This window comes from Emys orbicularis, chromosome 1 (assembly GCF_028017835.1).
Source record: "Emys orbicularis isolate rEmyOrb1 chromosome 1, rEmyOrb1.hap1, whole genome shotgun sequence".
Classification (NCBI taxonomy): Eukaryota; Metazoa; Chordata; order Testudines; family Emydidae; genus Emys; species Emys orbicularis.
This window is the reverse complement of record NC_088683.1, coordinates 168077151-168093811: the sequence shown is the minus strand read 5'-3', so window position 1 is coordinate 168093811 and position 16661 is coordinate 168077151. Positions and strand designations below refer to the sequence as shown.

The 16661-nt window shown below is 43.5% G+C and overlaps 1 protein-coding gene across 1 annotated transcript in view; it reads left to right on the top strand.

The window, feature by feature from the left end:
- Positions 1–16661, top strand: part of IMPG2 (interphotoreceptor matrix proteoglycan 2) — a 91154-nt gene that overhangs the window by 2953 nt on the left and 71540 nt on the right. Inside the window, exon 3 of the mRNA XM_065419283.1 lies at positions 15865–16031. Coding sequence (XP_065275355.1) covers positions 15865–16031 — 167 coding nt within the window. The remainder of the gene's footprint in view (positions 1–15864; positions 16032–16661) is intronic.

Below are 16661 nucleotides of genomic sequence, written 5' to 3'. Positions count from 1 at the left end.
AGGTTAAGTACATTACCTATGAAATTTTGCTTTTGTTCCTTGATAACTCATAATAATTACATATGAGCTAACAACCCCGGCTAGCCACACTTGGCTTGGCGATCTCTCAGTCCCCGCAATCAAAGCTCCTCCATAATAACCAAGACAACTATACCAGTGTGACTTCCTATGTGAACATCCTTATTCCAGAATAGGAGGGGCTTTTTCAATTGAATTAATGTTGCTTTGACAGGGGTTTCAACTTAACTGGAAAAAAACAGACACTTTTTTCCGGATAAGGGTCCATATGGGAAGTTATAACAGTATAACTGGTATTACTTACCCATGTAGGGAAAGTTAGGCTCCTAAGTTATGTAGGCCTGGTCTACACTCTGGGAAATTAGGTTAGTATATCTATATGTCACTCAGGGTGTGAAAAATCCATTCCCTTGAGCGACACAGTTAAACTAAGCTAACCCCTGGCGAATTCCCCCAGCGACCTAGCTCCTGCCTCTCAAGAAGTGGAAAACTCAAACTGACAGGAGAATCCTTCCTGTCTGTGTAGATAGTATCTTGACTTAAAATGCTACAGTGGTGCAGGTGCAGCACTTCACTGTAGACAAGGCCATAGACATTTCTGGAAATTCTGTCCTAAGTGACTTGCCTAAGTCACACACAGTCTGTGGCAGAAGAGGCATTGGATCGTGGGTCTCCCCAGTCTCAGGCTAGCTCTCTAACCACTGGACCATTCTTTTTTCTATGCTCAACAGTCTCACAACCCTACCCCCTCTCAATTTTTGAAGTAGTAGCCAGATGAAGGACTTCCTGTAGTGTAGCCCTATTGGAATCAGAATCCCTCTCTCACACAGTCAGTAGTGGTGCTAGTCTGTAATGTAAACTCTCTCTCAATAAAATTCCTGAGGTCTAAATGTGTGCCAAACTTCCAGCACGAAAAAACCAGCACTGGAAGCGTTGGAACAATGATGGGATGACTTCTGCAGCATAAATTAAATACTCTGTCCATTCAGATTCATGCTACGGCATTGCCAATATAAGCAAATTAGGCTGGATCATGTCAGGTTCCTGTTATTTAAATCTGGGTCTAAAATGACAGTTGTCCCCCTTTAAGAAGGGACTGTCGAGAGGTATGTGGAAGCTCTCTGGGAAGCTCTCTCTTTTCATTCTTCACCTTAGCTCCCTCTCCTCTTGCATTGCTGCCATCTGATACATTGATTTTCTCTGTTTCTGCATAGCACTCTCTCTCCAGTTGCTAAGTATACAACTGGGAAACTTACTAGTTCGTTATCAATTCACAGCGACCATTTCAGAAGTCATAGCCACTGAATACTTCATGTTTTCTTTTATAGCTAAGCTCATCTGAGCCCAACACGAGCCTCACACGTCAACTAAAGACAGCTTTACGGGCTTCTGGGAGGTTGTGAGAGCTGCTGAGGTTGCCTCTGCTTGAAGTAGATGCTGCCTCTTGGGTGTTTTTGTTATAGGCTGCAAGCTGAGTTCTCATCTCTTGTGACTAGATCACTCCATGGAGATTTTTAAACAGAACTTCCCCATTACTTTTTATGGGGAAATTCTACTTACAAATCAAAGGCATGATGTGGCACCTGGTGTTAGACGGCCTGTAATTCACATAGAGAACAACACAAGAGGTATTAAAAATATATGATGAAACATGAAAAATTCACAGTGAAACTGAATGAGGCATATAGAAAATCAGTATTCTCTACACTTAATTATGTCTGCATTTTCAAATCTATTATTATTAGCAGTCTAGTAATACCGAGAGGTCCATCTAAGATTACAGGCATCGTTGTACTGTGCTGTACCGCTCCATAGTAAGAGACCAAGGAGCTGACAGTCTAAAAAGGAAGGATGCACAGCGTGGGAGAGGAAAGCGAGGTTCAGGGAGGAAGTGACTTGTTCAAGGTCATCCTAGCAGGTCAGTGGCAGAGCCAGAAATACATGCCAGGTCTTCTGTGTCTCATTCCAGTGCCGTAGTCACTCTAATCACATACCTAAATCGCAAAACAACCCACTACTTGGAATAGGGTTAGCATATTTTTACTTTCATTAGCAGCACTATCTGACCAATCTTGGGTTCTCACTGCCTCTACACTCCTTAGTGTTTTATACCCCTCTGTGCTCTTTGTAGTGATAGTCATAAAGAGACTTTTTTTTAAAAAGAGTATTTACAGATGGAAGCCAATCTATCTAGACATTTATATCATGTTAATCACTGTAATATCTGAACATGTAACAGAAGAGTTAGGTTCATGGTCTAGTAGATACCTATGAATACCTGTAGAGTTGATATGGATACACAGTTTGGGTTTGATCCTGCCAACTACTGAGCTTCTAGACAGGGTTAAATGGGTGTTTGTGAAATCTAAATGCAACAGGTGCTGTCCTGGGCGTTAAAGGCACTTGGCATATCACAGGATCAGGCCCTATATGAGTATATGGGTGGGATTATTAACACATGCTCTTTTAAGATTAACTTCTTTGCTGCTGCTGAAAGTAGTTTGCAATCAAATTATTATTTAAAGGTCACAGTGTCCACTGGGCAGCACTGAGATGCACCTTGACAAGATTGACTTGATGGAAGCCTAAGAGTGTAGAAGTTCTAATCATGAATGCACTGTGAAACATATTGAAAATAATGTTAGTGCTTATCGTTCAGGGGATTGGTAATGAGAACCCAGGTTAGTGCTAACTGAAAATTGTTGCCATCTGTTGGATGTTGCATGGTTTCTCTCCACTTCCTCACAAAACTCACTGCAACCAGCGCAAATGGGCAGTCCTGTTGGCCGGTCTCAGTAGAGAGGCCAAGCATTGGATCAGTCAAATTGAACTACCCTCCCAGTGGGAGGTGTAAATGGAGTTAGGGTGAAGGCAGCATGGGGAAGCTTGCACTGCTATGCCCTGTGCTGTACCTGCACAGTGGGTAAATATAAGAGTCTGGTTGCTAGCACTGTCAGCCTGGCACCATTCACCAGTACCAAATTCTTTCTCTCTCTTTGGGATGTCTGAGCTTAAGCACTGTGATGGTGGCTGCCTTTCCTATGCAGGCTCCAAAGTTCCTTGTGCATTCTTCTCCCACGTAGGGCCATACACAATCTGGCTCTGTATGCTCGTATACATTTCAGAGTTTATTCCTTAGGACAAAAGCACTTCTCTTAATGTGAACTTTCAGATGGCTGGAGTGGTATACATTCTTCCTATCAGGTCTGTGTTGGCCAGCCTGTACTTAAAATATATTATCTAAAAATACTGATCACAGAAGAGGGAATTAGTCAATGTATTGGGTATAACAGTTAATAATGAAGGAGTTGGAGGTGATTTTCAACGCTGTACTTGAGAAAGAAAAGTGTTTCTTAGGGGAATGAATCCTAGGGATTTTATCCATATTTATGGCCAATGGCTTTGGTTATTCCAGAGGTGGGACTGAGCCATCCACATTTAGGTGTGGATCAAGATTCTGATCCTCTTCTTCCAAAATTTGGGTTGGTTCAGATCCAAAGTTATTTGGGATTGGTGCTATAAAATTTGGATCACAGTTTGGATTTTGAAAAACCTTCTCCCCTCAAAGTTTGGGATGATCAAGTTTTGATTCAGGACTATCTCTTATTAAAATAAAAGGATTTTAATGATGAAATGGTTTCAGTAATAATTATTAGTATTGAACCACAAAAATAAATCAAAGTGTCTGTTTGATTGAAAGACCCTAACAGAAAGGCTGAAGTTTCAACTTGTTACTCAAACCTTAACTAAATGTGAACGGAAGTAGCTTTAAAAACAAAACAAAATTAATCAACTTTATTGAGTGGCCAAAGCTGATAAAAGGCATTTTAATTAAACAAAGGGGCTAATTTAGTAAATCAGTGCATCATTTTCTCTGCTTGCCCTTTTCTGCATTGTTTTCAGCCAAGCAAATTTTCATGCCTGGTTTAATACACAGACAACACATTCTGGGGTTTGTGATGGAAGCAGTGGTTCAGCCTCTCCTTCATCTGAGAACTTAGGTGTTAGCATGTGCAGCTAAAAAGCTCCATTTTCTTCAGAGAGATTTTTCTGTCTGTACTGCAGTGCTGTATGGAGGTGGGTTGTGTGCTGTTTAAAGACTTAGTGCTGTTGTTGTGAATTCTATCTTTAATTGTTTCTGTGTGCTGTCTAAAGGTTGCCGTGTTCAACCCCATATGCATTTCAACAGCAGAGGAAGGGATCTGTGTGTGTGCATATACATATATTATAATCTGTTTGGCAAGCGTTAATGAAACCTTTGGATGAGAAGTACCTTAGAAGTGTCAATCATTCTTTTTATTACTATGACCCTGAGTCTCACATCATTACAGACTGAGCCATGCAGTTCCGCAGAAGCAACAAGAGAAGCTATTGACATCCTGCTGCTTCAGAATAGACTATCCTGCCTGATTCAGAACTCCTAGTCAACCGTACACGATTCAACTCTTAAGAAGCACTAATGGGATTAAATGGGGATAAAACTTCAGCACTGCCCACTTACACAAATGACCAGCAAGCTACCCCACCCCCTACTAGGTATCCAATACTGTCATATGTTGTCCCTCCTGTTAACCTCACAAATCCCTTCATATCAAGTGAGATGTAATAGGCTAAGTGACTCTTTCTCTTCAGAAAGCTAAATGCTAAAACCAGAGCCAAAACCACAGTTCCTTGGGAATTAGTGCGTCCCATACAGATGGGTGAGGGGCATGTTACGGGCAAAGTTTCAACATAGGATTTCAGACAGAGGAACTCATGGAAGTCTTAAATGGTTATTTTTCAAAAGAACAGTGCAGCCTGCAGGGAAGGGAATTTTAAACAAAGACTTTTTTCCCCTCCGAAAGATTTGGCCATGTCAGTGCACTCTCAAACTGGATGTAAAACTAGACTGACCAGATAGCAAGTGTCAAAAATCAAGACAGGAGGTGGGGGGTAATAGGTGCCTATGTGAGAAAAAGACCCAAAAATCGGGACTGTCCCTATAAAATCGGGACATCTGGTCACCCTATGTAAAACTTCAGTGGAGATAGTAACACTTAACCGCCTTTGTTAGGGGCTTTGAATTCTACAGGTGAAACATATTGTAAAAATGCTAAGTATTATTCACATACGCACAGTGGTGTAAGCATCAGGTTTGAAACACCTGCACTCCTTCACCCCAGGTTAGAATCCTGGCAGTTTCAGTTTCTTCCTTTCACAATAGATCAGTTGAGTTTCACATGGTTTTACTGTGTATAGGGCTTTCTGATACAACCTTTAAAACCAAGGCCCTGTCGGCTCTGCGTGGGCATTAACAGCCCATGGAACTTTTATTCATTAGAGTGCGAGTTTGCACCAGTGTCCTGAGCAAAAATTCCTGCTTGTGCCTTTAGTACAGCGAACTGGTTGTTCCCCTTCAAGCTGGGCTGTAGTGGTGCATTAAATGATTTTTGAAGCACTCCTTGTGGATGAAAGATGCTATGTAAATGTAAGACCTCCATTTTGAGAGAGAGGATGGGACGGGCTATCTGATTTCCATTCCTGGCTCTGCCACTGATTTGCTGTGTGATTTACTAGGGTCACACATCCTCTCAGTACCTCACTTTCCCCATCTGTAAAATAGGGAGAGTAATACTTCCTTAGCAGTATTGTGTAAGGCTTTAGTCATTAAGGTTTGTAAAGTGCTTTGAGTTCTTTGGATGAAGGGTGCTATAGAAGTGCAAAGTATTATTATTTTAATATTTTCTCTCTTTCAAGAGTTCTGAATTACCATCACCAGGTATGGATGGAAGTCATTTCCAGTAGAAGCTTCCCTTTCCACCCACATACAACTTCTAGCCTCTTTTTTTAACTGCCTTGAAAGACTGGTCTTGATTTAGTGATGGTTTTTAATCAGTATCATCTGCTAGGGATTATGGGGGGTTGATCAGAAATCCTGTCTCCTCCATGGGCTGATCCTGCAAACACCACCAGGTATAATCCCATACAAGTCCAGTAAATGTTTTTCCAGGGCAAGGACTAATGAAGACTGCAGGATCTAGCCAGATGGGTGAGCTCTTTCCATTTGTGTTGAGGGCTAGCATTTGTACTCAAATGGTTTCTGGCAGCGTCACTGCATCTGAAGCTGTGTCAGCATTTCTGTTGATACCATGGTTTTTCAGGGATTCACAACTCGCTTGCAGAACTTCATTCCCGACTAAACTTTTCATTCATGGCCTTGGTGTATGAGCAGACTTCTCTTTCTTTATTTTACTCCACATTTTATATATGGCGTGGCAATGGGAGTTCAACTAAGAAGTTCAGCCATCTGAGCTGCTTTTTGCATTCAAATCTATAAAATGGCTTTGATTTCAACAATGAACTTCGATATGAATGATGGCATAATATTGTCCCAGAAAGTCTTGAGAATGTGGATGGAAAGGAGGAAGCTTGGGGATAAGGCACAGGACTGTGATTTGCAGTGCGTTCAGTACCCAGCTCTGCCACAGACTGCTTGTGGGACCTGGGGCAAGTCACTGAATCTCTCTGAGCCTCAGTTCCCCTTCTGTAAAATGGGGATGGTAGCACTTCCCTAGCTCATGGTGGTGTGAGGATAAATACATTAATGTTTATGAGGTGCTCAGATACTCTGATAATGTAGGCCATACAGTATCCTAGGTAGATGGAACATACAGGAAGAGGACAATATCAAATGGTTGTGATGCTGCATTTTGCAGAGTGATTGCAATGCCTGAGTGGTGGCTGCTTTTCATAAAGGATTAAATTCGGAGAGGTGCTCAGCATATGCAGTTTCCATTGATTTCACTGGGAATTTGCAGAAGCTTGGCACCTGTTAGGATTTAGTTCAAGATTTGTACAGGGTAAGCAGTGTCCAGAAGGGGTGGGAGGGGGAGTGAACTCTTTTGTAAACGTAAAGAAATTAAAACAGAATGCTCTGCTAATGTGTACTAGATTGATACCTTTTCTAACCATCTGGGTTCACCCCATCTCAGATCTTGTCTCTGTTTGGCCCTAAGTGAACAAGAAGAGAAGCCTTCCTCATTAAGTGTTAATTTAAACACTTAAAGAGGAAAGCTTCCCTTCGTTATGCTCCTCTGATTGAGTAAGCGAATTTCTGCCTTGGTTTGGAAGCCTAGAGCAAAGTTTCTCAAGACTGGACCATGGACCAACGCAGGTCCCTGAGATCTACCTGACACAGTTTAGGAAGGCAGCAAGCCCGTCCCTGGTATCAAAAAGGTTGAGAAACACTGACTCCTGTTATCTTCTTTCATTGTGTTCCTCTGTTCAGTTTACAGTTTAATCAGTGGTGTTTGAGTGGCAGTTAACATCTCCCTGTTGAAGGCCTGAATTAATTCAATTGCTTGATCACGACCCTTGTTTGCTTTGCACCAAATTCTTCCCTAGGATATGCATGGGCAACTCCCACTGAAACCATCTGGAGTTGGGCTTGCACATGTGAGGGCAGAATGTGGCCCTGGGTACAGAGCGATAAGTGAGACAAAACCTTTGGTAAGGCTATATGTACACTAGCACTTTTGTTGGTAAAGCTCTTGTTAGTCAGGGGTGTGATTGACATAAGTTATACCAACAGAAGCACTGGTGTGGACAGCACTATGTTGGTGGGAGACACTCTCCTGCCAACATAGCTACCGCCGCTCATTGTGGGTGGTTTCATTATGCTGACAGGAGAGGTCTCTTGCGCCGCAGAGAGCGGCTACACAGGAGACCTTACAGCGGTGCAGCTGCAGCGGCATAGCTGTACCAGTGTAAGGTCTCTAGTGTACACATGGCCTAAGTGAGTTATCAGTTTTGATAGGAAACTGACAGCACAGTGGGATCATGAGGCTCAGGAAGCAAGATGAAGTTGTGGGACCTGACTGAACAGTGCATGATGCTTGTTGACTAACGTGTGTCTCCTCAAGGCCACCTGACAGCTGAAAGCTGAATAACCAGGCATTATGTTCCTGTTTGTGGAAGGGAATTGCTATGCATGGCTTTGAAAATATAGCTCAGAATGGCTTTTGTCCTGATAGCTTTGAAGGACCCCAAAGTGGAGACCCAGGGTCAGACTGAGTAAAAAAAGATAGAGAAGCAAGGAGCCTCCCCACCTTATATCCCTGTGCAAGGGCCAGTCATAGTTGACGTGGGGAAGTAACCTACCCAGAGGAGGTGAGGGAAGAGCCTCTCTGCCTTCCCTCCAGTATGGGCTATGACCATTTAAAGGATGGAAAGTATGGGTGTTCTTTCGGAACACTGGCCTGTTCAGGAAGCTGCAAGCAGGAACTTTCTTCCTGGACCAGAAGATCACCGTAGGGGAAGTCGAAATGCCCATTGTGATCCTGGGAGACCCTGCCTACTCTTTAATGCCATGGCTTATGAAGCCATACACGGGGCAACTTGACAGCAGCAAGGAGTGGTTCAACAACAGGTTGAGCAAGTGCAGAATGACTGTTGAGTGTGCTTTTGGCATTTAAAGGCCTGCTGGTGCTGCCTCTATGGGAAGCTGGACCTGGTCGATGACAATATTCCTATACTTATAGCCGCGTGCTGTACACTCCATAATATTTGTGAAGGGAAGGGTGAAAGCTTCACTCAGGGCTGGACCGCAGAGGCTCAGCACCTGGAGGCTGAGTTTGAACAGCCAGAGACCAGGGCTATTAGAGGGGTGTAGCATGGGGCCATAAGGATCAGGGATGCCCTGAGGCAGCAATTTGAAGCTGAAAGCCACTAATATTTGTTGCTGTGCTCGGGAGTGCAGTGCTTGTAATGTTAGGAGGTGATTAGTGCAGATGATGCAATATGTGGGTTTAACATAATTGTATGTTGCTTTGCAGGGCTGTTTGTGCTTTCAATTAATAGAATAAAGATTGCTTTCAAACCAACACAGTTCTTTTATTAAAAGATAATAACCGGAGGAGAGAATCATACCAAAAAAGCATCAGCAGTGAGGGGGATGGGGGAAGGAAAGGTCCCAGGAGGAGGTGGTATCCCGGGATGGCTAAAGATTTGTGTATGTCCAGGGATCATACCCAGCTTTCTCCTTTGGAGTACAATGCAGTGGGTGCTGTACTTCAGCAAGGCCAGATTGCAGAGGGATGGGTGTTGAGTGCAGTTGGTAGTGAGAGTCCACACTGTTGGACTGTGAGGGGGGAGGAGTGGAATGCCGCAAGTATAGACTGGAGCCAGGAGGTTGATAAGAGTGTGTTGGCGGTGTCTGGGGAGAGCATGGGAAAGAGTTTTGCAACAGCAGGTGCAGGGGAGGGTGGGCGCAGAGCTGCTCGGTTTGAAGAGCTAGTATTGCCTGGAGCGTGTCCGCTTGGCGCTCCATAATGTTTAAGAGCCGCTCCGTGGCTTCATTCTTGCGTGCCACATTCTCCTTTCGGGTCCTCGTCTCGCAGTCCCGCCAATCCTTCAATTCTTGTTTCTTGGCGGCGGAGTGCATCATAACATCACGGAGAAAGTCCTCCTTGGTGGTTCTTGGCTGCTTTCTAATTCTGCTCAGCCATTCAGCTGCCGATAACAAAGAGGAAGGCTGGGCTCCCAAGGTCATCTCTCTGAAGTTTAAATGCAACATTTTACAGAAGCAGTATTGTTTGCAACACAGAGAACACTGATTCAGTGTTTTAAAACACAGCCACTCTTCACATACCTGTCACCAACTGGCTGACCCCAGGCAAGCACATAAGAGCCACAAGACCCCCAAAATGGTTAGTAGCTGCAGAGGCAGGGTAAATCACTCTTCCTGGAACCTGCTGTACACTGGGCACGTGGCTCTTGGGGAGATCCAGCACTGTAGGGGGAGCCTGATAATCATTCCTGTCCCCAGACTTTCCACAGGATGTGATCATTATGGAAGATATCTTGCCGCTGAGGGTGAGCAGGGAATCAAGGGAGGGTCTTCTCCAAGACTGCGGCTTCCGCCCTGACCCTTATGCGGCTCACCTGTGTGCAGCAATGGTGCCCCACCACCACCACTGTGATGGCACAGTGGCGCGGGAAAGTTACCATTAATGGGGCAAGAAACAAAGCAGCTCTGCCGAAGAACCTGTGGCAGCGGATTGCCCAGTATCTCCACAAGAGTTTCCTGGAGATCTCTGAGGGAGACTCCCATGAAGTGAGGGAGTCAATCAACAGCCTGTTCCACCGCTCAGACTAGGCATGCAGTGGGAGATAAGCCTGCTTTCTGCAACCCTCCTATCCCCAACAACTCGCTTCAGCGATTCCCAAAATCAAATCCACTTACCAGGGGCCTCCTCTCCTGTTTGCACTTCGCCAACATCCAACAGCTGTGACTGGCTAGCCTCCTCCGAGTCATCCTCTGCCTCTGGGTCCCCCTCCACATCCTCGTCCAAGATTTCCTCCTCTTGGCTCAGTCGACTCTTGACTGGCATGCTAGCCACCGAAGTATCCACAGTGGTCTTCGCAGTGGAGGTGGGGTCACCACCGAGTATCGCGTCCAGCTCTTTGTAGAACCGGCAGCACGTGGGCACAGCACTGGAGTGGTGGTTTGCCTCCCATGCCTTGTGGTAGGCGTTCTGTAGCTCCTTCGCTTAGACCCTGCACTGCAGTGTATCCCAGTCATGGCTCTTTCTGTCATGCATCATGAAATTTGTCCAGAGGTATCATAATTCCTACGGCTGGAGCGCAGCTGTGACTGCACTGCCTCCTCTCCCCGAATGCTGATGAGGTCCAGCAGTTCGGCATTGCTCCAAGCGGGGGATCGCCTGGTGCGTGGAGCAGGCGTCGCCACCTGGAAAGATGCGCTGAGACCACTGCACGTGTCACCAAGCGAACAGGAAGGGGACTTGCAAAATTCCAAAGGAATGTACGGGGTGGGGATGAAGGTTGGTCACCTGAGGGCAGGGCAGTAGAGTTCAAACCGATGACCACAGAGGTGAGAACAGGCATTGTGGGACACCTCCCGGAGGCCAGTCACAGCGCTGTAATCGACCTGGGTGTCTACACTGGCACTACAGCGCTGTAGCCCCGGCGCAGAAAGCTCTGCGCCTTTCGTTGAGGTGTTTTTTTTTTTTAAAGTGCTGCAACTGCACAGTTTCTGCCCACTAAGTGGCTTGGCAGTGTGTACACCTCAGGAGTTACAACGCAGAAAGCTGCCTTACTACACAGAAACTTGGCAGTGTAGACAGGGCCCAAGTCTTTTGCTTTAAAGTTGGGTTTTTAATTATGAAGACTGTTGGCCATATCTTTATCTTTTCCTAAACTCCTGTTTTCCTTTTTTGGTCTCCTACCTCATTTGCTTTTATCACCTTCGAATTTGAAAAGGGTAGTTTTTTTTAGGTTTTATTGTATTTTAATTTGTTTTCATTAAGTTGTGCAGTGTATAGAATACTTAAGGCGAGGGAAAGGCAGAAGGGAGGGATACTTATACATAAAAATGATTTTGTACTTTTTGGGGGGAGGGGCAAGGGGCATGGCCTTGGGGAGGGGCGAGGCAGGGGGCAGGGCCTTGGGGGTCCAGTTACCAGGAATTAGAAAGTAGCACCTTATTTTGCAATTTGACCCATTTAAATAAATAGGGTAATTCGCAGAATAAGGTACTACTCAGTGGGAACGTGGTTGGCAGAATGACTAGTTTGTTTAGTTTGGCAGTCAGCACATGCAGTCGTAGTGTTCGAATGAACACCAATGGAAATCACAGTACAAATTTGTCCAATACTTTTATCCCTCCCCAAATCCACAGGGTCACATGAGTGAATTCTCATCAGACTATTTAGGAGCCAGAAATAATTTCTTGTCAACAGAGGTACGGCTTCTTAATAGTGTCAGCAATGTGAGGCTCTTCTCTGCTTCGTTAGATAAGTATTAGTTAATGTATTTCAAATCAAGATATGCAATAGCGTTTTTCAACAACAGGCTAAATTCCACCCCACAGTTACCCCCATATATCATTGATTTCATTGGAGGTGACTAGGTGTAAATGAGGGGAGAATTTGACTCCCCATCTCTTTCCCTCCTCCACGGAAAAAATGTGACCATATTTTTCCAGCTAAGTTTGGTTAATGGCATCAGAACCCACAGATGGCGCAGCACCTGTGAGATTGGGATTCAGGGTTGGTGGGGGGGGGGGACGACTAATTCTAATTGAAAGGAGACACAACAAATCCCTAATCTAACAGGAGCTGATTGGGAGCAAATGTCCATGCTGCAGCAGCTTGTAGTAGTCAGGGGAAATACTGTTGATCAAATTAATTTTAAAAATGAGATTTAAACATATTTAAGACTGTTAAAGAAAACTGCCTGGGATTATTACCACTAGTTATTACTTGCATCTGGGCAGCCAATACTTGGTCTGTTGCTGTTTGAAAACCTTGTGGGGTCAGCCAGAGCCTCTGCAAAGATTTGCAAGAGATGTGTGTCTGCACTTCAACTTCTGTCTGTTTCATGTCACAATTACAGCCTGTTGGAAACTCATCCCAGTCATTTGGAATGGGAGTAGGATAGATACTACACTGCATTGGATACCTGGGAGGGCCCTATACTCCACCATAGGATACGAATAACTCCCAATGAAATCAATTAGAGTTACTTCTATCTTGTGCTATTAGAATAGTGTTCTGGATTTGAGGCTGATCTCAGGCCTTTCCTAAACCCTCACATCTGAGGGAGAGCGGGAGGAAACATTGCAGAGGTTAGTGGTGATGGTTTGAACTATGTTAGTGCCCAGAGGTCCCAGTCAGGATCCAGGCCCCATGATGGTCTTTGCCTACCAAAGAGTTTGCTATCTAAGAAGGCAAGTGACACACACAATCAAATGCATACATTTTTCAAAAAATATATGTACATTTGCCACTTTTACTTATGAATAGATAAAATTAAGTGCCACTTCTCTCAATTTGCCCTTCAACTTAAGCAAAAATTGACTGATTTTTGCATAGACATCACAACAGATATGAGGCAGTCTTCAGTAGTCATTACCCAGTTTTTATAGTGCTTTACAGACCAAAGTAATCAACCTGGAAGCTGGTAAGATTTCAGTGCAACTACACCTCTACCTCGATATAACGCTGTCCTCGGGAGCCAAAAAATCTTACCGCGTTATAGGTGAAACCGCGTTATATTGAACTTGCTTTGATCCACCGGAGTGCGCAGCCCCGCCCCCCTGGAGCACTGCTTTACTGTGTTATATCCGAATTTGTGTTATATCGGGGTAGAGGTGTACCAGAAAATTGGTATATACTTCATGCAGCTAACACTGCATATACAGTATATACAGTACTTTATTTTGCACTAGCTGTAGCTTCTGAGCGATCTCCAAAACTACTACTCTGTAGAGTGTACTGCAACTATCCATCTTGGAAGTCACAAAGATCTGGATAACTGGCAAGCTCCACATCAGAGAGAAATACTTAAAAGTGCCTTACCAGACAGCAACAGAAAAAGGTGTTCTTGCCTACCAGTGCCATCTGGGACTCCATGATCAGTCAGATGTCTAAGAGCACCATTAAATTGTGAAACAGTTTCATAAAGTTATAATTTATAAGCCCAGTACATCCAGGAAATGCCCATTCCTTGCATGTATGGAGAGACATAACGTGCATATAAAAATTTCCCAACAGTATTTCTGAAAGACACCAGACTTTTTAAATTCTTGGTTAAACCAGTGCAATGTGTTTAACCCAAAGAGCATCTGACACCCAGAGGTAATCGTAATCGAGTTTTGGATCTTGGCAGCACAGAGAGGTTTTTTTTTTTTTTTTTTTAAGCTGCTTGAAGAAAACGACTTTCTTAAGAAAGATTCAAGGTCAGTTCCCTATAGGGTCTGGCTGAGTATGTCAGACTTTCCCTGAAAGCAAAGCATTCCTCTGCCAAACTACTGTATATAGCTGGTGGAGGAAAATCCCATAAATCTCTCTCCTCCATTTATCCTGGGTCAAAGAGAGGTTCTTGCATGAGCATTATGTGACCAACTGCTCTGACTGGAAAACAGAGAGAGATTAGAGCGTGAACAGTACAGGAAGAGAATTTAACCTTGTGGTCACAAACCTCAGCTTACAGCTCAGAGTCAGCCCTTTGGAAATACATAGATACAGTAATGTTAGAATAGCTCTTTATTTTTTTAAGCACATCACATTTTCATCTCATGATTCTAGCCCTAATTTTCGGTAGCCATTAACACAATGATAGCTTCCAATATTTATTTTAAGTCAGTCACACAATTGCCTTCAAAGGAATTGTATTGAGAATTGAACCTCTAGAAACTTTTTCAGTACAAACTAACTATAATACTGGTAAAATTAAATGCTGGCTGCACTTTACCTTTGGTACCACAATACTGCAGTTAACGTGTATCTTCTGTGTAGGTGCTCACTTTTTAAAATTAGGAGCACAGTGAGATAACTTTACCCACAGTTGAAATGCAGCTGCTTCTGGGGTGCAACATGGCAGCTGTTTAGCAGAACAATAGTTTATGGGTGAGAAAATGCAGATGAAAGGTGAAGGTAGAATGTAATTATCCCAGTAGGAATTTGGATAGGACACTGGGGTTAACATATTATTGGGAAAAGAGATATGGAGTCTTTCATGACTTCAAGTGACCTGAACCTCTGTTGTACTAGTACTTAAATGGCTTACACTACCATAGTATGAGAGTTCCTCACAACCTCTAATGTATGATACTCACAACACCCCTGTGAAGTAGGGAAGTGCCATTCTGTCCATTTCACAGATGGGGAACTGAGGACTAGAGAGACTAAGTAAGTTGCCCAAGTCACACAGGAAGACTGTGGAGATCAGGGAATTGAGTCTGGGTCCCCTGAGTCCCAAATTAGCACCCAAACCACTGGATCATCCTTTCTCCCCTCTCTTGTCCAGTACGCATTGCCTCCAGCAACAAAGTGCCACCCACTAACACCATGCCTGCTCATTCTTTTAGAAATGGACCAAATTTTAATTTTCTGCAGAATTTTTTCTATTGAAAGTTTTTTTTCCATTTTTAAATTCGCAATTGTTATTGAAAATTCAATTTTTGGTGCGTGAGGGGGGGAATTCTGCCATGACACTAAACTACCAATCAAAATTGGTGATGCAAAAACTGAAAGGCAAAAATGCAAAATAATTAACCAAGCTAACTTTTTCATCAATAATTTCCATTGAATTACTTTTTTACAAAATGTTCAAATATTCATTTTTGATAGGGCTTGTTTTCAAAGGAAAAGGTCCACCAGCTTTTCTGAAAAGGTATCATTCTTTCTGGAACTTTGGAAGGGAAAATACGTCATGGGAGTGACTATGTGACACTGCATGTTTTGGGAATCTGACAATTTGCTTCACGTTCTACCTCTTTACTTAAAGAGGCCCTGAATCGTGTGAGATGCAGTGTTGCCTGTTCTTGAGAAACTTGGTGTTTTTCTTAAAGCCCCACTGGCTCCTGAAGTCATGTGAATACATGCAAATCTCAGCTTTAATTTAAGTTTCTAGCTCTCTTGGTTGCAGTGAAAGCTTGCAAATGTGAACCTTAGTGTTTCAAAAACCAGAAGGCAAATAAATGATTTTTTAAAGCCAATTTAATGGTTTCTGGGGTCTAACTCTTGATTTTCAAATACTTGGAGTTGGCAATACTGGAGATGTTTATATTTTCCAGAACATAGCATGTCAATGTGACTTTTATTTTAGATTAAGGAGAACAGCAAGCAAAGTAAGAACAAATATAAAGTCTCTATTAGGGAGGCAACAATGTGTGTCTTTTAATACATAAGATCTTCCATTCTGAATCCCCTTCAAAGCCCTGCCCACTCACATACAGGCAGACAGACGTCATACATATTACTCAGAAAATAGAACTATAGCTATCTACACCCACAGAGACCCTCCACCTTGTATTTATATTGTGTATTTCTGCTTCTCTAGTGTGCCAGGAAGCAGTCTGGGAGGTCTTCAAGACATTCTGGGATAGACTTCCAGCACGTGAAGAATATCAGTACTGGATGAGTTTGTGTGAGGAAGGAACTATGAGCATATTTGAAATGGGCACAAACTTCAGTCAGTCTGAAGAGCACCAGAGCCTGATTAAGAAGGTAAGTGCAGTAAGATGGGGTCTGGTTACCAAATTTTTTTCAGGAAACCAGTATGGATTGTTATGCTCCAGTGTGCGACTTCAAATGACAATGAAAAAGATGGATTTTTTCTAAAAGTACATGTCTGAGTTTTGTGGTGCCTGGATTATTAATGTAGAGGTACTGTGTTATGAAAATAAGGCACTATGCTCCCTTGAGGGAGAGCAAAACATTATGATGCAGAGGCTATTGCTTTAATGAGTACCTCAGTGCCATTCACTGCAATGACCTGGCTAGTGTGTATGTGGGACCATTGCCTTCTACTGGATGGAATCAGACTTGTTCAGCTGCGCATCATAGGCTGTCTACAGCTAATAGAGGTTTTATTTCAGCTCAAATGGTAGGCACCTGGGGCTTCAGAGCAGGAGCCTCAGTTGAATTCTTGCTCTTACCAAGCTGAACAGCACAATGACAACACTGACATTCCGGTCACCACGTATTTGCTACACAGACATGCACGTGTGCATGATTTGCAAATGTGTGTGTTTGTAGACATTAGACTCAATATCCTGCCTAGAAAGTCTGTGGCCTTGTCTACATGGAGAGTTTACACAGATTTAACGAAGGGGTGTGACTATAAACCACTTCAAC